This window comes from Brachycentrus maculatus, unplaced genomic scaffold, assembly GCF_059751285.1.
Source record: "Brachycentrus maculatus isolate JH-2025_06_01 unplaced genomic scaffold, ASM5975128v1 h1tg000380l, whole genome shotgun sequence".
NCBI classification, from domain to species: Eukaryota; Metazoa; Arthropoda; class Insecta; order Trichoptera; family Brachycentridae; genus Brachycentrus; species Brachycentrus maculatus.
The window spans coordinates 26,370-49,615 of record NW_028281129.1 but is presented as its reverse complement, the minus strand read 5'-3'; the positions used below and the strand labels follow the sequence as shown (position 1 = coordinate 49,615).

Below are 23,246 nucleotides of genomic sequence, written 5' to 3'. Positions count from 1 at the left end.
AGAATACGCACCAAAAGGTGTCGTACCTGTAAAGACTTGGTTTATATTTTCGAATCAAATACATTAAAAAAAAACTACTATGTTAATTTTAGTTAAAAAAAATAAGGTCATTTTATAGAAGTAAACATTTTTTCCTCAAATCATCTTCAATATTTTTTAAAGCTTGTAAAGCAGATTGCGTACGATAGGCGCCAACTAAAGAAATTCACGTTTTCGGGTAGCCAATAAAAAAATAACTTTATTTTCTGGCCTGTTTGCGTTAAATATATCATAACTCATTGAAATTATCAAAAATTTTAATGATGTTTTAAAATAATTTTTATTTATTATAAAAATACAAAAAATGATTGTTGATATTTAAATCTCTCCATAAACTTTATTTAAGAGTTATCAATTTGTATTAATTACCCCGCGATATTTGAACTAACCCATGGAAGTGAATTCTTCTTCTAACCCTGATCCGCACTCAATGGTGTATAGGGCACTGCATCGCATCAACGCAGTGTTATCTCGATCGTGTGAAGTCATATGATCAGCCTTGGGCTTCAGTTACCACAGTTAACACTTATGTCAATAACATCCTAAAGTTTTTGGTGTAAATTTCATTCATAATCCATTTTGTAAAATCAAAGCAACCCGTATTAAAGTATTTTGATAATTTAAAAGTAGAAATAAAAAAACCTTCCTATAAAAAGTATGGCATAAACCGTAGCAAGGTTATAATAACACTTATATATAAGTAATTATATATTCTTACTTTAACGTAGTACGAAAAAAAATTTACGATATAAGAATTTTTCGTTTTTAATTTCGTTTTAAATTTTCTTTTACAAATAATTGTAAAAATATGTTTCTCTATTCTTTATTATTCTCACAGAAAACATGTTTTGTAATTATTTAAAACAATATTAATTTATTTGAATTTGACGATTAATAGAACCGTATCTGGTAATGTAAAATTATCTTTAAAAAAATATATTATATAAATAATAAATTTGGATAATTTATATAGCGTCATTTTCGTAAAATATTACCTCAAGGGCGCTGAATTGCTATTTAATATTGCTTTTAAGTGTAATCAGTCTTACTAGATGCTGAATCAAAAATAATTAAAATAAATTTATTTATAGGTCGGTGTTAAGATTTTCTACGAGTGCAGCTTAGTATTAATAATAATAATAATAAAATTGGATAACTTATATAGCGCCATTTTCGTAAAAAAATACCTCAAGGGCGCTTCACGGTGAATGAATTGGGGAAAATATTATGGTGGAAATGATTTAGCAAACAAATGTGTTTTTAGTCTTTTTCTAAAGATCATCTCACTCTCACTATTTCTAACCATTGGTGGAAGAGCATTCCACGCCGTCGGTCCTGCAACAGCAAAGGCACGTTCGCCAAATTTAGTGCGTTGGTTGCGAGCTGGTAAGATAACTTTGCCCATTGCAGATGTTGTAGCCGATCGAAGCGTGAGACGTCTATCAACCAATTCATCTGGAATACACAGCTCCTTAAGATACTCTGGAGCCATATTGTGTATTGATTTTTGTTAGTTTTGATTTTTGTATTGAATTTTGTTAGTTATATTAAAAATGACGACGATAAAAATTATACCGTACTAAAATAATAATATTTTCAATCCGCACCTCGCTACTTAAAAATGATAGTCAAACGTGGTAATTACTTCACTTCAGAGGCAAATAATAAGATAAGTGGGGCTATATGATTCGTTTTTGCAGATGGCGTCGATTTTCCGTAAATACACGAACGTTTGGTTTCATTCAAGTTTTTACGCAAACTTATACCAAAATACCAGTTAAATGCGCATGAAATGTGAAAGATAAGAAAGTTAACAACTTCCTTAATACCAAACATAAGGAATAGTCTGAAATAATAAAATAAAGAGTTCGCTCGGTAATTTGTTTGGTCGGACAAACGGAAGGGGACACGAGGCCATTAATAACATATAACACGAGTGTAGCAACAGAAGTGTCTCCGAATGACTCGGCCCGATGACAACTTTATAGAGGAAAGGTGTGAGCGGACATTGTGCGGGAACGCTGCCTGTAACTGCCGCTCTCTCTCGCGCGGTTCCCGGAAATGGTTTTTAAAGTTTATTTTTGCAGAGAATTCCAGAAATTTTCTTTAATGTTTCGTTTCATTTGAAGTTTATTGTGTAACTACTTCGAGATTGTCTAAATTTAACTCTCCGACGTCGATTTGGATTCGATCGACACAAACATTACACATTTTTTAAACAAGTTCTTCGATTACCTACCTATTGGAATGTATCCATTTATCGGACATGTACCTTATAATAATAATAATGTAATAAAAATAAATTACTAATCGGGAATATTATATGACTTATGTATGTAAGGTGTTTATAAAAAAATTATAAATAAATAATAAATATAATACACATGGCGCCATTTTCACAAAATACCTACTATCTCAAGGGCCCTTCGCTTTGTGCAATTATGGGCAATTGCCCTTCTTCATATGTAGCGGTTAGTACGTTTGGCTTCCGTCTCCGAGTTCAATTCCCAGGGGGGTTAAAATAAATATTAGCGAGTTAAAATAAATATTAGTGAGTCAAAATAAATATTAGTGAGTTAAAATAAGTATTAGTCAAAATAAATATTATTGATAAGGATCAGAAGAAGAAGACTTTATATTGGGTAACAGACCGTTTAAAAATCAGGGCACATAATTTACAGTACAATAATCAACATAAAAAATAACAATGACTAGAATGTTTTTCTTATATCACCTCTATTGTATTTAAAATAAAATAAATTACTGCTTTCGTTTGTAAGGCTAAAATTTATTATGGTTTACCATAAAGTTATTTGGTTTCAACCACTGTGCTAAACACCAGTCGACTTCCCCTTTGCATAGGTATAATATTAATCACGAACCTTGACAGTGAACTCACTGAACTTTAATAATATAAAAGCTGTGAAACATATAAATTGTTATGCACCTATTTCTGTTTTATGAGTAACGGATTTAGAAAATGCTTTCGATTCTGACGTTTTGTGCGCGAATGGGAAAGTGGCGAATTTGAAAAGTTTTCAAACTTGGAATTGTTTCTTGTCCTATTTTCCCGAGTAGGTTTCTACAAAATTCTCCTGTTCGTAAATTCACAAATTGTCGCGTAAGAACGAACCATAAAGTAAGAACCTAGATACTAGAGAAGGTAGGTACCTACTCTATAAAAAATGGCATACTATCGGTGTCTATAAGCATTATTATTTATAAATAAAGATGTATATAAATGTCGGTAAATATCTAAAAATAAACCCCTTCAACGAAAATTCCATACAAAATTCAGCACAATTTACAGTTTTAACATTTATAACGACATAACTATATATTTATTTTTCATATCAATAAAAAAAATATATAAAAGTTATGTATAAAATAATTTTGTATGCATAAATTTGTACAGATATATTTAACTTTTCTTCTAGAATGTATTTTTAACGACTTTAGGATTTTTAAACCGTTTGTGGACCTGTATTGTCAGAAATTTAATATAACTTAAAATAATCAATAAACATTGGTTTTTACCAAATGAAGCCAACGTTATCTACATTTGGTAGTTAAAATGTTAACTTCCGGATGGAATCATAGCCCTGATACAGCTTTGTTATTACTGTGATACAGCACATATACAGCAGTAGATACATCTCCCTTTGCATTTTATGAACAATGTTGTATTTTTGAGTAATTAAATAAAATACAGTCAATTTTGTAGAAATATAATTTATTTACAAAAATATCTACTTAATAATAGTGACATAATATGTAATTTGTAATAATAATTAATAGTAAGTACACTTTGGTATATAATTTGACATTTGTAGGAAAAATTTATTCCAAAAAGGCGCGAATATAATTATTCGATACTTAATCTTAACTTTAAAATATAATTTCTTTGGATAGTCGTCAACAAAGGTATTTACAAAATATATTCGTAATTATATTTGCCCAGTAAATACCGGGAATTACGTTCAATGCGTCATTTGCTCCAAGCCGATTTTCGAGGGATTCTTTTAAGGCAAATCAATATACGTATTTTCCATCTAGCCGATTTTCTAATACTTTTACCATTATACTTATCCATTCCATCAAGCCAAAAGTTTGCTTAGAAAATTTTCTAGATGGAAAATATACTGACCAATGAAAATACAGTCCATACTGACCTCATGTAAATGCCAATTAAAGGCCTAATTTTTTAACATTGGTTTTTTACAATGGTGGACGCTCTTATTTAGGAATGAACTATGCGATTTCTTCAATAATTTCCATATTTCACTTATCAAATAAAATTTTCAAATTAGATTTTTTCCCTAGACTCTCAAAAGGTTGACGACCTCGGGATTAGACCATATTTTTATTTCATTGATTGATTCGGCATTCACTTTATGGTAAAAAAATTAATTAAAGTTTTACCTAGTAAATACCACTATTTCTTAAAATCTATTGTGACACGTGTTTCGATCATTCCGCATCCTTTAAAAACACCGTGTGTGAAGCTAATTCTAAATTTTAGAGTTGGGTCCTTGGGACGTTGAAGGTGAAGAGGGGGCTGTTTTTATTTTTTTTAAAGAGAAATATTTGTGTTTTATTATTTACACAAATATATCAATTTCATAGTATTTCTGTGAGCCTAAGCGGCTCATTATCAGAAAAAGGTATCAAATTGTGGTCGAACTCTCGATCCGAGAAACTCTGACTTAAAAGTCCGCGACACTAACCACGGGACCACAACCCGACGTATTTTTTTTCTTCTTGTCAGTGGGAACATAGACAATAGGGAGGACGCTTTATTCACTGTCTTATTGTTAATTATGGGTTTATTCTTATATGTGTCTAGATTTTTAAGAAATAGTGGTACCTACGAAGAAAAACTTAAATTAAAAATGCATCTTTTTATTGTTTAGTAAAATCATCTAAATTTATATGCGTATTAATAAAATGCAAAGAATAATACCCGATTACGTTGACATAATTTCAAACGTTGTGTTTAATCAGCTGATAACACACACATACACAGAATATATGTATGTGAGTATAAAGATAAACAAGACAGTAACAATAAACAATAAACGAACGAGTTGCTACTAATTTAGAGCGATTTCTATCACGGCTCGTTGGTCTAGGGGTATGATTCTCGCTTTGGGTGCGAGAGGTCCCGGGTTCAAATCCCGGACGAGCCCGGTTTATTTTTATATTTTTTTTAAATAAAAAATAAATGAACATAGTTAAAGATGTGAGAGGATCAAGAGTCGTGAAGACAGGAAGCAGCCTACTTTCAACTTCAACTGAAATGGGGTTTGAATCTATTTCATTAATGTCACAAGGTTTACAAGGATTTTTTTTAATGTGAATGCTAAAATTTCTGATGACTTTGAAAATATGGTCCGTTTCAAATTAAGTGGAGATAGAAGCGAAAACAAAGGGTTATTACAACAACTAAAAATTCTATTTTTCACAAAAAATTGTTTATTTAAAGTATTTGTTTATTTGTGAATATTTTTGGTGAATCGGAACGCGCATGTTGCGACGCAACCTCCTAGCTCGGCGATCATCATGGTCGTCATGGTCATACAGGGCGTTATGGTCATTATATTGACGGCCACGCTTTTGGAAATGTATACCGTTGAACGGGGCTACATGAGCTTTGATGTGTTACTTGAGCCCAGTACAAAAAAGAGATTTACAGAGAGTATACATGTATACGGTTAAATTCAATGAAAAATTGGACGATTTAGACAGAGCCTTTTCGTAAAATACAACCTCAAGAGCGCTTCGATTAGAATTAAAAATATTGTACTGGATTGATAGCTGGGAATCGACAACGAAGAAGGCTAATCCCTCTCAAAAACAGGCCATAAGGCCTACACCAAGAAGAAAAAGAAGAAGTATATATGAGGAGAATAGAACCATCCAGATTCCCCCATATTATACTGCATGGCCAACCCAAAGGTATATTGACGACTCACGGGCAGACCACCAAAGAGATGGATTGATAGCTGGAATCGAGGCTAATCCTTCTTAAAAATAGGTCATAAGGCCTACACTCAGAATAAGTAGAAGTATATTATCTAGGTGCATAGTCGTGCATGATATACCCTCCCGGCGCGGTGCCTCTAGAGGAGCTCTGCGTCGGTGCGGGATAGAAAGATGCCTGAGGAACATACGCAGGCTGTCGGCTTTGCCCTCCCTTGCCGCCATAACCAGGGAGCTGGCCATAGTGATGGTGGTGGTGATATATAGGCCCGTAGGAGCAAGGCTCTCCTGGATACGGCTGGGAGATCTGCGAGATCGGGGAGATCTGCGAGATGGGAGCGATCTGCGACAGCGTGGATATCTGCGGCGCAAAATTAGACGTCGGCAGCGAGAGCGAGGTACTGGGCTGGGTGTACCGCAGGGAAGACGACTGGGCCAGTATGCCGAGAGACGAATTTGGCTCGTTGATAGTGTTGTTGTTCGTGGGGACTAGTGGGGTTATTTGAATTGGCGACGTAGGATGGTGAATGTCTTCGTCTGTAACAAAATAATACAGCCATATTTAAAGTGAACCATTAAAATACTAAAATATATAACCACTACTACTGAACGTCATCCGCACCCAATAGTGCAATACTAGACGAAAAAAACATTTTTATCCCCCCTGGGAATCGAATCCGGGTCCTCTAGTATTATAGTAGGCAAACGTTATTACCACTACACTATGGAGGCGGAGACTAAAATAGTTATCAAATAAAATCAAGTGCTTTTCATTAATTGATTCGTCACATTGTGGTAAAATCTTTCCATTTTTAATATAAAATTTACTTAGTCAATACCACTATTTCTTAAAATCTATTGTGACATGTGTTTTAATGCATTTCATTTTAAGAAAAAGTGGTATTAACTAAGTAAAACTTTAACTAAAAATAAATTGCATTAATTTGAGATGTATACCATATATGAACTGTTGTTGGATTCCATTCTTATTTTATTTGTAATTTTGATAGGTTGAGAATTTGCTTGGTGTAATAAAATTGAAAAAGAATAAAAAAGATTCATTCAGAATAAGTTCACGAATATATTTTTAATAGAGTGAGCCTGTTAATTTTATTTCCTGATTAATTAGTCAGTTATAATTTATGTTTTGAATATTGAAAGCATTAACTTTGTGGATCATCTTGATATATTATTTCGAGAAATAAAAATACTTTGTGTTCTGATCCACTCACATTTTTATTTAACCAACTAGTTTCGTAATAAATGTAACCCTGAAGAGGGCAACAGGTTGTTGCCGAAACTAGTTGGTTAAATAAAAATGTGAGTGGATCAGAACACAAAGTATTTTTATTTCTCGAAATAATATAGTTATAATTTAAGCTATTACCTTTGGAAGAGTTCGGAGTTGTCCGATGTTGATTTCTATTGACGCGTTGTCCCGACGATTGAAACTGCGACATCGCTTCGGTCCCACTGAAAAAACAAAGATATTTGATTATTTGGATACAAGATTGAACGAATCAAGAAACCGCGAGATGCGGTCAGCAATGTCCTACTTTATAGATCGCTTTTTCGGATTACTTTTGCAAACAAATTTGTATTCTCTAGACATTCTGCAAAATCATTGTATTAAATTTTATTACTAACAGAGAGTTTCAGAGTAAATTTTAAAGCTTGAGAAATTTTCAGTTGAAATTCTGATTACTCGAGAACGCATAAATTTTACAAATAAATTTGTATTCTCTAGAAATTCTGCAAAATCATTGTATATTAAATTTTATTACAAATTTACATAGAGTTACAGAGTAATACATTTATACTTTGAGAAATTTTTAGTATGAAATATCGCTCACTCCTGTAACAACGTCATATCGCTCACTCCTTTCAAGAACGTCATAAATCAAAAAACTTGATTTTTCAGGAGAACGTTTTAAAGTTTAAAAATATAATACCTACAATGTATTAAAAATAAATATCAAGCCACTTACTGTGCTTTTTACTATGCAACATATCTTTTTAGGTAAAACCTGAAGATTTTTTCTCCATTTGAAAATATTTAGTATATTTAAAAAAATAATTAAAAAATACATTTTCTCCAAAATGCAAAAACAACACTTTCTGCCCTGCAGCGGGTAAATATTAAGTTGAAAATATGTCTCTTTTGCTGGGATATAGTACATTTTCTCGGCATTCCGAAAACATGTACAACAGAAAATTGACGATTTTTGATTTATGACGTTCTTGAAAGGAGTGAGCGATATATCAAAAATCGTTAATTTTCAGTTGTGAATGTTTTCGGAATGCCTACAAAATGTAATATATCCCAGCAAAAGCGGCATATTTTTAACTTAATATTTACCCGCTACAGGGCATAAAGTGTTGTTTTTGCATTTTGAAGAAAAGGTATTGTTTAATTATTTCTTTAAATACAGTAAATATTTTTCAAATGGAGAATAAAACCTTCAGGTTTTACCTAAAAAGATCTGTTGCACAATAAAAAGTTCAATAAGTGGCTTGATATTTATTTTAAAAACATTGTATTATATTTTTAATCTTTCAAAACCTTCTCCTGAAAAATCAAGTTTTTGATTTATGACGTTCTTGAAAGGAGAAAGTGACCAAGTGCATTTTTTTACAAAAGAGTGATCATTGACTATTTGATATCTTACTAGCTTAATATTGCCCTGAAAAAAGTCCTTAAGGATTTTAAACTAGGAAGTATATATGATATATTGACTTGTTAAAAATGACTAACTGCATTGGTGTTTATTTTCTTGCCAAGCGAAAGTGACTTAAATGGCCCTCCTGAACATTTTACGTTATGTTGGTTGGTCATTTTTTCCTGTGCGAGTACGATATATCGGTTACTGATTTCATAATAAAATGTAATAATCACAATTTTATAAAATATGCCTTTATATTTTATTGTTTGACATCTCATAAAAGATGAAGAAGAATATGGAAGTCTGGGCATTTACGGGGCTGACGACCGTCATAGGCTGGTTTAAGTGATCACTTTACACACGTGTAACATTCACCAATTCTACCCATTTTGACAACCACACTACTCAAATTCTTGGAAGTTCTATATATATGAACCAATTTAGAAACCTTGTTCTTGAATCACTAGAACTTCACTAGAGACATCTATTGGTGAGATGTAAAGAAGCTTTTGATTAAGCAGAAACTGTTATATCAGTGTATATTTATATATTATATTTTACCAACTTTATATTGTGTGTTATTTAGTGTTTTGTAGTCTTAATGTTACTGCAATAAAAAAGTTACAAAATTATAAAGTGTTTTGTATGAACAAATTATGTTATCTTTATAAGTGGTGCAATGGGTTAAGAGTCCTGCCAAAGCAAAATTTCTCATTTCAATTTATTTGTTGATTGGTATACGCCGAATCTTTTCTGCTTTTCGTGTAAATAGTTTACTGTTTTCACATTACGCAATAAGCATTTTTCAATAAACAAAAGGATGCATATTGGAACAATACTCGTCCGATTAAATCAACACTGTATGGATGGATGGACGCTTTATATAGGAGCTGGATTACGAAATCGATTGTAACATGGAACACGTAGAGAGTACAATATGGGAAGGAATTCTGCTTATGGACATAAATAGAAAAGGATTTTGAAGAAACTGTAAAATGAAATAAATGGTTATACTTTTCATAAATTGATTCGGCAGTCACTTTATGGTAATATACATGTATATATTTTTAATTTAAGGTGTAGGTACAAGTTTTATAAAAAAAATAAGTCCAGCTGTGATGCGATGGATAATCTTCGGGAATGACTGAAATTGGAGAGAATATTTTTTTAACCTGATGAGGGAATGGTTATTCCGAAACTGGCAGTCGTGAAGTAGAACGTTTGAGTGGTATTACACAAAGTGAACGATGAAGGAGAGTATTACCTATATATCAGTGTTCCGCAAAGTGTGTGCCGCGGCACACTGGTGTACCGTGGTGATTAGTTGGTGTGCCGCGGAAAAAAGTCTTCTTTGGTGGAGATAACACAGCCTTATCAACAATTGCTCAAAATTTTGATCGCCTGTGCTCAGTTAAGCAGGCTCACATTTCGCATTAAACATATCGCTCACTCCTTTCAAGAACGTCATAAATCAAAAATCGTCAATTTTCAGTTGTGCATGTTTTCGGAATGCATAAAAAATGTACTATATCCCAGCAAAAGAGGTATATTTTCAACTTAATATTTACCCGCTACAGGGTAGAAAGTGTTGTTTTTGCATTTTGAAGAAAAGGTATTGTTTAATTATTTTTTAAAACAAACTAAATATTTTTTAAATGGAGAAAAAACCTTTAGATTTTACCTGAAAAGATGTGTTGCACATTAAAAAGTTCAATAAGAGCCTTGGTATTTATTTTTTATACATTGTATTATATTTTTAAACTTTAAAAACGTTCTCCTGAAAAACCTAGTTTTTTTGATTTATGACGTTCTTGAAAGGAGTAAGCGATATGTTATATATGTTTTTGCATTACATTAATTTTAATTATAAATCAATATTAAATAAAAAAAATCTTTGGTGTACCTCTAAAATTTCTTGATTTGGCAGGTGTACCTTGAAGAAAAAAAGTTTGCGAAACACTGGCCTATATCACCATAGTATAATGTTAACAATGCTATTAAAATACAAAGAAGGTGTATGGTGATTATTTTACAAAGTTCTTTTGTTAAATAATCACCATTATTTATATGATTTTTTTCCTTGATAACTCAATACTTAAAAGTCGAATAATTTGATTGTTTACTGTAATGAGAATGATATTACTAGACATCAAAAAACTTTGCGTTATATTGAAGGCACATAATAATATCAATTTAATTTTTAAACTTTCTTTTTTATTACTCTCCTAATCTATAATCATTTTTGAGAAATTAACGCCTAGGTAGGTACTTGCTAGTACCTACTTGGCTATTAGATAATCTATGACTATTAAGACTTTAAAAGTCATAGATTATTTGGCATTGCTACAAGTTATAATTTATATTTTACCGTAATACGAAAAATTATGCAACATTAATAGATAAGTAGGAGAGTGCTCATATTAAAATCTACGAGCTGAAGAATTTGGTTATGAAGATGTACGAGTAAGTGAAAAATATGAGAGGAGAGTGTTTATTATTAGGAAAAAATCGTAAATATTATACAACGTCGACCACAGATTGCACTGGGGAAGGGTATTGAAAGACACGCTATGGCCTCAGTGGCGTCCCGAATTGAAAATACTTGAAAATAATGAATTGAAGATTTTTATCTCCTTATAGGCTACTATTATACAAATACTTTTTGACATCTCAACATAAATGAATAAGAATATGGAAGTTTAGGTATTTACAGGGCTTGCGACCTCTCATAGGCTGGTTAAGCGATCACTTTACATATCGCTCACTCCTTTCAAGAACGTCATAAATAAATCAAAAAACTTGATTTTTCAGGAGAAGGTTTTAAAAGTTTAAAAATATAATACAATGTATTAAAAATAAATATCAAGCCACTTATTGAAGATTTTACTGGGTAACAGATCTCTTTAGGTAAAACTTGAAGGTTTTGTCTACATTTGAAAAATATTTAGTAGATTTAAAAAAATAATTAAACAATACATTTTTTCTTTAAAATTCCAAAACCACATATTATGCCCTGTAGCGGGTAAATATTAAGTTAAAAATATTAAGTTATTATAACTCTTTTTCTGGGATATAGTACATTTTCTGTGCATTCTGAAAACACGCATAACTGAAAATTGACGATTTTTGATTTATGACGTTCTTGAAAGGAGTGAGCAACATGTGTAACATTCACCGAGTAACCGGTGTCAAATTCAATGTATTTGACATTTATTTTTATTTTTTCATTATGTATTTAATACACAATGACAAATGATTTTTCCAAATATTGTCGATTTATAAAAATGTAATACGTATAGAATTTTTTTTATAATTAAATAATGTTCTATTTATTTTACTTTTATATGTATTTTAGTTTTTGGTGTGGTGTCGAATTTTAGGAAGAATTTTGGTGTCGTAGGTGAGAAAAGGTTGCGGAGCACTGCACCATTCTAAACATGATTGATAATCACACTTCGGAAATGTATCATTTATGATTGAGTTTCCATGCTTGAGTTCGCAACAGTCATCAATGATTGGATTTAGAAAGCTATCATTTAGTAGAGACCCTTTTATTTGCATGCAAGATCCAAACACGGATTATTTTACCTATGCCTGAAAATCTGATAAAATTTTTTCCATGCAACTTTATTTATTCGCCTCCGTGGTGTAATGGTTAGCGTGTTTAACTACTGTGCTGGAGGTCCCGGGTTTGATGCCCAGTGGGGGGTCAAAAATAAATATGAGTGACTTTAAAGTCTAATATTTATTTAATATTATCCTGGAGTGGTTCCTGAAGAGCTGGAGTGATCACCTTGCCTCCATGTAAGAAATGATCAAGATAACACTGCATCAATACGATAAAGTGCCCTATGCACCATTGGGTGCGGATAAGGGTAAGAAGTAGAAGAAGAATAATTATTTATAACTTTGACTTGGTATTCACAACATTTTGACTGTGTCCAAATACTTGTTCACAAATCTGGGTTTATCAGAATTTACAAATTGTACATAGTTTCTAAGAATATGGAGGAACCCAGTTCAAACCAAGCACACACCTCAAAAGCTATAGGTATAGGATAGGACAATATAGGATAAATAAAAATAATTCCACAAAAAAGGCACTTGTCGCCACTGAGCCCGTGCGTAAACATCTTGCGAGTCGTGAGCGGTAGCATTAAAAAAAAACAAACACCACGTCAGGGGAATAGTTTCCCGCCAAAACCTTCCACTTTGAAAAAAGCACAATCTTCTTCTTCTTTTAATTATTTGTCCTACATTGGCGTCCAGATGGCGGTCAGCGCTTTGTATTTATTATCTTAGTTTGTAACTTTTTCGTGGTTATCCGGCAATGTAAATCGTGTAAAAAAACGGAATTTCGACTTGTGTTATGGTTACTTGGTGAGTTAGTTTTAGATCTAACGTGAAACAAAATAGTGCAAATTTATTTGAAGGGTAACACTAATAGTGTTGCCACCTTGGATGAAGTGAAAATCGGTAGGTGTTGTAAGTAAAATGACAGTAATACTCGGTTGGTTTGAGGTTACAGCTGTCATCCGCATACATTGTCTATGTAAATGATTTGGCTTCCTTTGGCATTGTTTATGGGACGCATTTGATAGCGCAGATATTTTTATGGGTTCCGTTCAGTTACTGAATAACTTCCTGCGAACTTAAAAGGATTCTATCAATATAGTCTTTACGTGTATTGCTATAAACTTTTTAACTCACAGGGAGAGTATTTAATGAACTATTTCTTCTTCAAAAAAACGTTGATGGTGCATAGGGCACTGCATCATATTAACGCAGTGTTATCTTGATCATTAACACATGAAGGAAAAGCGATCAGACCGCTTCAGGTACGAGTGTGGGGTAATGTCGAATAAATATTGGAGTGAAAAACCACTTATTTTTAATATATTATTAGATTAAAACCAATGTTTTTAGCTTTTCCACTTTATTTTTATTTGACCAGCGACCGGGTTTCGTCGTTACCGACATCACCAGTCTGATAATGTCGGTAACAACGAAACCCGGTCGCTGGTCAAAAAAAAATAAAGTGGAAAAGCTAAAAATATTGGTTTTAATCTAATAATATATTAAAATGCAATTCCATCACGAAGTGTCAGTGAATAATATAAATCCACTTTTTTTTATTTGACCCCGCGCTAAGAATTAAACCCGGGACCTCCAGTACGCTAGCCAAGAGTGCTAACCATTACACTACGGAGGCGGACAATTATTTACTGCACTGATTTTCCTATTGTTTTTTTATTTGTCCTATCGTCGAAATAAATAAGAGAGGGATTTTATCCATTTTAAAATATGTAGATATTATTATTTGCTTTTTACGCTACATCAGGAGTCAGGCTGAACTGTGCTAATATTATATAAATACTTATTCCTAAAATAACGTGTTAATAATTTTTTCGTCAAATTTATAAAATATTCGATGCGTACAATATCCTAAATCTGCATTCTGACGTAAGTGCCTACTTTCCGAACGCAAACCCAAGGCCATAGAAAAAGTGGAAAAAAGATTGGTCGTCAATCCTTCATCGTTCGAGAGGCGATTCAAAATAAGAGCGCGCCAGAATTTTCAACGCGCCATTATTCCCCGCACATCAAACGGGACGTGACGGACAATAATCGTTTACAAAATGGACTATACTCATACCTTATATTATGTTTATTTTAATATAGCGGCTCGTAATCTCGATTTATGCAAAGCTGAAGTGGCGCTTCGGCTTAACCCCCTGCTTACCAAACATCATCCAACGACATTTCTAAATTATATTTTTTTTATATGTGTGTGTAGAATTTTACCGTTTTGGGAATAAAACAGAAATAAAATTTTTAAATATATAAAGTAGCAAAATACTATTTTTAAACATATATGAAATTATTATTCGAATAAAACACTTAAATTCACTCAATTTGTATTCGTTTTGTCAGAAAAAATAATATGTTGAAAATCATTGTTTTCAACCCAACATTGAATTTTGTCTAGCCTCCCACCAATCTGATGATTTCGGTAACAACGAAACCTGGACTGGTCCCTGAGACGCAGGAGTGATCACCTTGCCTTCGTGTAAGTAACGATCAAGATAACACTGGGTCATCACGATGCAGTGCCCTATGCACCATTGGGTGCGGATAAGGGTTTGAAGTTATTTTATTATATAAAAATTGGATTATTATATAAATATGTAGTAATAAAAAATGTGGATTTTTTGGAATAATAGTAGAATATGGCGCCATTTTCGTAAAATACTACCCAAGGGCGCTGGCTATACATATATTAAAAATACATACGTTTTGAATATTGAAAGCATTAACTTTGTGGAAATAAAAAGTTTTTGTTTTTTGATCCACTCACATTTTTAAAAACCGACTAGTTTCGGCAACAACCTGTTGCCCTCTTCAGGGTTTAATTTATGACTAACTAGTTGGTTAATCAAAATGTGAGTGGATCAAAAAACAAAGTCTTTTTATTTCTCAAAATAATATAAAAATACACAGACTACAAATATACATAAATTTAAAAAAAAATGTTGCTAAATGGAGATAAGTACGCGTCTCGTCGGTTCGCAGCACGGTCGTCCAGCGGCAGAGGGTTAAATTTAACTATCATTTTTAAGAATTCATGTTCGCGGTGAGCAAATGACGGCGGATTGTCAATGTTTTGACAGCAGGGATCAAGGCGCTGCGCTCCGAGTGAGTAACGACGAATTAACCTCTTGATACATCGGCTGCTGGACGCGCGATGTCTCTGGATTCATCGCAATTACTGTATAACGCTCCGCAGCGCTCCGGATTTATTTCCGACAGTTGCTTGAAGAGACACCTCGTAATTTGGAAGGATTTATGGCGTTTGTCGGCGTTGTTAACAGGGTTTCTTGACGATGAAGCGTGAAGGGCTTGTGATCAAATTTGTGCTTTAAAAAAGTAGTATAAGCGCTTGTGCACTACACGGAATTTTACCGTCCGGCAGTCCGTTTTTTTTAAAAATTAAAGCGACTACGACAGTTTAGCGTGATCGCGAGGGTTTTTTTGCCTAGAATTTTCACTCATGAATTACATGAAATTATAGTAACTTTAAACATAAAGAGTAAATCCACTCACGAGTAGGCATAGGCTATGAAACTTATAAAGTTGAAGCCTGAGTAGGGAAATGATAAGTGGTGTTGCATAAGCCGTAGCTAGATTTCAGAGTCACTTAGACGTTAGGTAATTAAAAAAAATAGCACCGATCAAGCAAACGGATCCAAAGAAAGACGGCCAAAAGCCAATCCAAGCCAATCATTCGTTTTATCATGCTAACTGGACTGCCGGACAGTAAAATTCCGTGTAGTGCACAAGGGCCCTAATTATTTGATTTCTCTGCTTCCGTAGCCAGATTTTTGATTTTTTTAAAAGATAAATATTTGTGATTTATTATTTATAAAATTAATTCATTTTCATGCGATTTCTGTAAGCCTGACCGGCTCATTATTAAAAATAGGTATGAAATTGTGGTACAGTAGATTCGAACCTACAAACTCTGACTGAAGAGTTTGCACACACTAACCGCGGGACCACAACCGGACACGAACTATCTAACTTCCAAGTGACTCTGAAATATAGATATGGCGTATGCAACACCGCTTATCTATGGCCCTACATAGGATTTTTGAATTACTTAAGGGTGTTCTCTCAAATATACAAAAACAGTTCGCCACCGGCTTCACGAGAAGCCGTACGTGTTGCCGGCGCACATTAAAAAAAAATAATTTATGTATATGCGAATTTGACGAAAAAAATTTTTCATATATTTTTTTTAATTCCTCACCTATCAATAACACTTTCTTTTCAAAGCCATATATTTATTTCGAAGAAAAACTTTTATCAATAAAAAAACAGTGTTTTAAGCAAAATAATCAATTACGTTACATGTAACCTGGGTTTAGAGAATATTAGAGACTTCCATATTTTCTTCATCTATGTTGAGATGTTAGTAAGAAAAATAAAGCAAGTGACTCACCAATCATCAGGATCGCAGTCTCTGAAACCCTTGGCGAATGGATTACTTGCTATTTTTAGTTGGGTTATCTGGAATAAACAAAATACCTTAAAATATTCATAGTGATTTCAAAACAAAGTTATATTTTGATCATAAAATGGAAAAACATAATATTCCCTATATTATTCATATTTAAAGCATTTACTTTGTGGTTAGTCATTTTTACTTATTTATTTTTTTACAAAAATGTTAAAAATATTAGTATATAACCACTCACCGAGATTTTTATGACTACCGGTTTCGAGACGTACCCGTCTCTTCAACTACCACAGCATGCAAACAATTGTTTGCATGCTGTGGTAGTGATTGTCCTGACGAAGAGACTGGTACGTCTCGAAACCGGTAGACATAAAAATCTCGGTGAGTGGTTATTTACTAATATTACTAAGTTATTGGTTCAAATATAAATTGTAACTACAAATTTGTTATTTTATTCTGTAGCCTTCACTCTGCTTTCAGCCGAGATAGATCAAAGCAATATGGTACCTACCCCATGGTAGACGACTCCCGGCAGACCACCAAAGAGATGGGTCGATAGACTAAATTGTTAGAAATCTTATAAACCTAAAAGGGTAATTCTATTCCCTGTCCTTTCCTTTTCTTCTTTTCCTATCACTGCCATCTCCTTTTCTCTTTATCCCATCCTTGTCTCATGTCTCTTCTTACATATAGACTTTTCTTATGCATAGGTGTGAAGAACTGTAATTGGTACTCATGTTTTTTTTTGTATTCTGATTTATCATATATTGTAACTGTTGTTTTTCCTTCCAATAAAAAAAAATAAAAAAGAAAAAAAAAATAGCTGGGAATCGACATTGTAGGAGGCTAATCCCTCTTAAAAGCAGGCCACAGGCCTACACCAAGAAGCAGAAGAAGAAGAAGAATATGGGACTGACCCTGTGGTTTTGGTAGGCTGTGACGGCCGTGAAGCAGGTCTCCGGGAAGACGAAGGTCCTGTAGTTGGTGCTGTCGGCGGGAGGAGCCCCCCTGCCGGGCAGGTACACCACGTGGAAGCGCGGCTGGTAGCGGTGCATCGAATTGAGGATTATCTGAAATTTGACGGTATACAGTGTAATATACGAGATTGGACGGGGATCAGGACCGTCGAGGCGCTGTTTAGAGCTGCCCGAGACAAGGACAATTGCTCTCAAGTGACAGTCGACATCAGGGGGACCTGACATGAACAGAAGAAGATACAGTGTAACTCAGAATTAATTATTATTATTTTTTTATATTTATTTGGGATTTTTACAGCCACTACAAAACAATATACAACAATAATTAACAAATCTACAGCCAATTACAAAAATCCACCGATAATGTTATTCTTATGAAAGTAATGTTGGTTGGGGTGCGCGCGCGCGCGCGTGTGTGTGTGTGTGTGTGTGTGTGTGTGTGTGTGTGTGTGTGTGTGTATAGTACCTATTCCATAAAAGTGTTGACATACATCATACTATTGTCGCTGTTTTGATACTTACGTGGCCGTTGTCGTCCAACTGGTTGTTGGTGAGTTTGAGCTTGTCGAAGGAGACGAGCTGCTTCATCCACTGCGCTCCTGGCGCCGGGGAGTCCGGGTGCACGTGGATCCTGGGGGGAGATGTGGGGTCCGCCTTGCCCGCCACCACCCACGACGAACTAAGAAGGATAGAGACTTGGTCAGGACATGCCAACTTCACCACTCCCAAATTATAATATCGTTTTTCTAGAGACGTCACAGAGCATCTGTAGCTTCTGAAACTAGTCTTAATGAAATACGGGGGCCGTTCAATTAATAAGTAAACATAAAACAAAATGTACATACTTTATTTAGAAGTTACATGCTGGGTCTCCTTTAAAGTAGTCGCATACACTTATCCATAAGGCATTTCCACTTTTGGAAACAGTCTTGGAATGTTTCTTTTGATGTATCCTTTAGTCGCATTTGGAACAGTCTGAAATATTCTTCTTTTCAAAGGTCTTTTGGGTTTGGGGAACAAGAATAAGTCAGAAGGAGCGAGATCAGGTGAGTAGGGTGAGTGGGGAAGAACAGTGATCGAGTGTTTGGAGAAAAACTCACGAGTTCTGAAGCCTGAATGGTCAGGAGCATTGTCGTGAGCGTTGTTGTTTCATCTTCTTCTTGTTCCTCAAACTCAAAAGACCTTTGAAAAGAAGAAGATCTGAGATGGTTCCCGAGATTAAGGCAAATGCGACGAAGGAGCTGAAGAACATCACAAAATAAGCGCTCAAGGACTGTTTCCAAAAGTGGAAAAAAAAACCGTTGAGATAAGTGTGTGCGTCGGGGAGGTGAATACTTTGAAGGAAACACAGACATGTAACTTCTAAAGAAGGTTACATTTTGTTTTATGACGTATTAATTGAACAAGCTGTGTATGTTAAAACTCAAGTGATATAAAACAAGTGTTTTTGTTTAAAACCTGGCCGCGCGGTCCCCATTGTTCTATACTTATATATCTTTGAGCCAAAACTCCAAGGATTGTGCTGCAGTATTTGGTCACCTGTGAAACGCGTATCTGTATCTCTTGTCGTCCACGGGAATGAAGTCCATCATGAGCATGTAGTCGGCGGCGGGGTCCAGGCCGCCCAGGCGCGCCTGGAAGGCGGGGAACATGCGCCTGCCCGCCTTGGTCACGATCATCTCCGTGCCGAGCTCGTTGAACTCGTCCCACAGGGGCTTCATCTCCAGCAGGGCGCAGCACGACGCCAGGCTGGGGTGCAGGGGGAGACTCTGCAACAGATCATTTCAAAATAAACTAAAGTGAAATTGATCGAAGCAATTTAACTTTAATCTACAGTTGACCTGATGATGGAATGTTTTTTTTTAGACGGGATTTGCATTTTTTATTCACCTTGCTTATTATGTACAATATGTATAGATCATTAAGTGTATTTTTGTTTCTTCTAACTTAAAAAAATGTTTTATTTTAATCTGTGTTGGGAACAGGAGGGATGATCTAGTGTGGGTCAATCAGGAACATTCTTCGGAACAGGCTGGGAGAAAGCCACGTTGTACTCCTCAGGAGAAGTCGGACTGTTGACTGTCGTTAGCAGACCTTCCGTTCCACTAGAAGACGCATTTTGTGTCCCAGCTTGGTTTATGTTACCAATGTCCTTGACTATTTTAATCGAGTATGATACCACCTCTCGTGACAGTTCCTTATGATCTATCACGGATCCGATGTCGGATAGGTACCCAGGCTTCTGCAACGCGCCTCCAGCTGTTGATGGAATAATCGAAACCGATAGTCACGAAGTGGTATTATATAGAGTGAACTATGAATGATAAAGAGAGTGCTATATTACCATACCTCAAAGTTAACAATGCTTTTAATCTACAAAAAAGTTGTATACCTCTTTTCTTTGAGTATTTGATCTGTGTGATGATGCGGGGGCAGAGTCTTCACTGTCGGATCCTGAGCCTCCGCCCGGGCGCCCCCGGCTGCGCCCCGCAGACTGAAGACACGCTGTAACAACAAAAATGTGACTTGATTAAAATTTACCTTTGAATAACATTTTTTATTGCAATCGTAAGTTGGAGGTTCCAAAGACGGACGGTCGCAAGATAAAACGGTCGTAAGTCGAAGAAGTCTATATCTACACACCTGCCTAACAGAACACAACTTAAAGAGGTATCTCGTGATGAATACATTGTGTCGATTTTAAAATAACCAGTGGTAAAGTTCAATACCGATTCGGTCGGCCGGCTTCAGGAATGCGGGCAGGCGCTCCGCCGCATTCCCGTTCCCAGCCCGCCCCTGCCCACGCTGCTCACTGCTTCTTCTTCTCACAGAGACCACTAATAAGGTACCATCACTCAAGAGGAATATTGAATTGAGCATACACCACATATAAAGGGTATAAATTAACCCTTTCCGGTCCCCCAAAATTAAATAATAAAAAATAGGTAGACAGTTGGAAAAAAATCTTTTGTCCTCTGCTCCACATACTGTTGCAATAAATACGAGTGACAAAAATGTAAGCTTGGAATTTAAATCATCTAATGATGAAAAAAAATGTCGAATAACATCCGACATGGTACCTAAGAGGAAAAAATCGATGTCGAATGAGTTCGACATTGGACCAGTAAGAGTTAAGGATTAGTCCATGTTTTTATCAGCAAAAGGCAAGATAAAAGCATTCGCAAGAATCTGCCAGTTGATGCTGCCCGTCAATTGATAAATGCGTTTGTAATATCTAGAGTCGATTATTGTAACGGTATGCATACGGTATACGTCCGCCTCCGTGGTGTAATGGTCAGCGTGTTTAGCTACCGTGCTGGAGGTCCCGGGTTCGATTCCCAGGGGGGGTGAAAATAAATATAAGTGATTTAAACAAATACAGTGCCCTATGCACCACTCTGACCTCTACTGCTGGATATAGGCCTCTTCCCCTTCTTTCCATTTCCTTCGGTTGGTTGCTGCTTGCAGCCAGTTTCTACCCCCCACAGCGACTATGTCGTCGGACCATCTCTTTTGGGGTCTTCCGAAACCTCTTTTGTTCTCCCAAGATCTCCATCGTTAAAAATTTGGGGTCCATCTTGTCTTGCAATATGTCTTGCCCATTGCCATTTCGCTCACTCCTTTCAAGAACATCATAAATAAAAAAACTTGATTTTTCAGGAGAACGTTTTTAAAGTTTAAAAATATAAAACAAGCCACTTACTGAACTTTTTACTGTGCAACAGATCTTTTTAGGGAAAACATTAAGTTTTTTCTCCATTTGAATAATATTTAGTAAATTAAAAAAAAAATTAAACAATATCTTTTCTTCCAAATGCAAAAACAACACTTTCTGCACTGTAGCGGGTAAATATTAAGTTAAAATATGCCTCTTTTGCTGGGATACAGTACATTTTCTAGGCATTCCAAAAACATGCACAACTGAAAATTTACGATTTTTTATTTATGACGTTCTTGAAAGGAGTGAGCAATTTGAATTTTGCCAAGCGATCCATAATATCCTCTATTTTGGTTATTTTCCTGGAATCTTTATTTATTTATTTATGTATATCAATTATAATGTAATAAAATTTAGTTGCGGTGTATTGATAACTGGGCCTTAATGCTGGTAACGTCACAGATCAAATAAAGACGCGAGCCCAAAATATATTATTGTTATTTATTGATTTGGCGTTTAATTTGTAGAACTCCATTTTAATTTGTGTATTAATTTTTTATGTGTTTTTGTTAATAAAATACAACTTAGTAGACTCAAAAAAATCTGTGTTTGATTTAAAAATTAATACATAAATATATTATTGTTGTATATACATACTTTTCTCAACCCCCTTTCTCCTCCCTTCCTTCCTTGCTTACATTGGCTTGATTGTGTATATACAGATAAGGTGCGACGTAATCTAGTTTATTTTTTATATTTTAAATTCATTGTTTTAAGTATGTATATCTCAACCTCTTCAATTTTTTGATTTATCATGATGGACAGTGACTTTGAACAAGAACAATCAGCTAATTTAGTGCATAGTGATGTCGTTATGTTGACAAATTAATTCGCATGTGACGCGAATTTTACGAGTGCGGAAATTTAATCTGTTTAAGGTAAGAAATTAATTGCAAATTATAATATTACTTTACAACGTTTTGTGTGTGTCCGAATACTTGTTCACAAATCTGGATTATCTCCAACTACAGGAGTTTTTTTCATTTTATTAAAATTAAACACTTGAATAAACCACTTTATCGAGTTTTATTTTTATTTACGACTAGTTTCAAAAACGGCAGTTGTTTTCATCTTCTGGTACAAATTAAAACATTATTCAGTTTTAATTTGTACCAGAAGATGAAAACAACTGTCGTTTTCGAAACTAGTCGTAAATAAAAATAAAACTCGATAAAGTGGTTTATTCAAGTGTTTAATTTTAATAAAATAATCATGTCATTCCACAAAGAAAAATATAATAAAATAATCATGTCATTCCAGAAAAAAAATGCCGAATCAGTAAATAATATTGTTATTTTCATATTACTTTTTGACATCTTCTTCATATTTGATGAGATCCTACATATAATTGGAGATAATTCAGATTTTGTGAACAAGTATTTGGACACACTCAAAATGTTGTAAACCAGCCTTTGACGGTGTTCAGCTCCGCAAATGCCCAGAGTTCAATATTCTTCTTCATATTTGATGAGATGTCAAAAAATAATATATAATATTACTGTTTTATAATTTAGTTTATTATAATAATTTTTATAAAATACCGTCATAAACATTATTTTTAATTCAGATTTGAATAGATAAATACATAACCTAAATGACACATGGCTCGCAACTTGACACTTGAAAGTGACAATCCTAAAATAAACAACTCATAGAAATAGGAAGCTTGTCTATAATTATATAAACTGGAGACATTTTAAGTAAAAATATGAAATACCGTCACACAACAAAGTTGACGTTACACTTGATGACGTCAGGAAATCCTCGCTTTTAGTTTTGTTAAGGGGGTACTCGCAAATATGTATAGAATTTAGTAGCGATCGGCTGCGCGAGGAGCAAGACGTGTC

At 34.4% G+C, this 23,246-nt stretch overlaps 1 protein-coding gene and 1 non-coding gene across 2 annotated transcripts; one reads left to right on the top strand and one right to left on the bottom strand.

The window, feature by feature from the left end:
• Window positions 1-3,772: 3,772 nt before the first annotated feature.
• Window positions 3,773-20,186, bottom strand: LOC148303191 (T-box transcription factor TBX1-B-like; the record flags this gene model as incomplete). The annotated part of the gene is made up of 7 exons (XM_088270375.1): window positions 3,773-6,558; window positions 7,409-7,494; window positions 16,687-16,754; window positions 17,622-17,774; window positions 18,204-18,360; window positions 19,221-19,450; window positions 20,074-20,186. Coding segments are annotated over 7 exons (1,253 nt in total), but the record flags the coding sequence as incomplete, so codon positions are not given.
• TRNAP-UGG (transfer RNA proline (anticodon UGG)) lies at window positions 5,157-5,228 on the top strand. The gene has a single exon. It is a non-coding gene; the product is annotated as a tRNA-Pro (tRNA).
• Window positions 20,187-23,246: the final 3,060 nt, after the last annotated feature.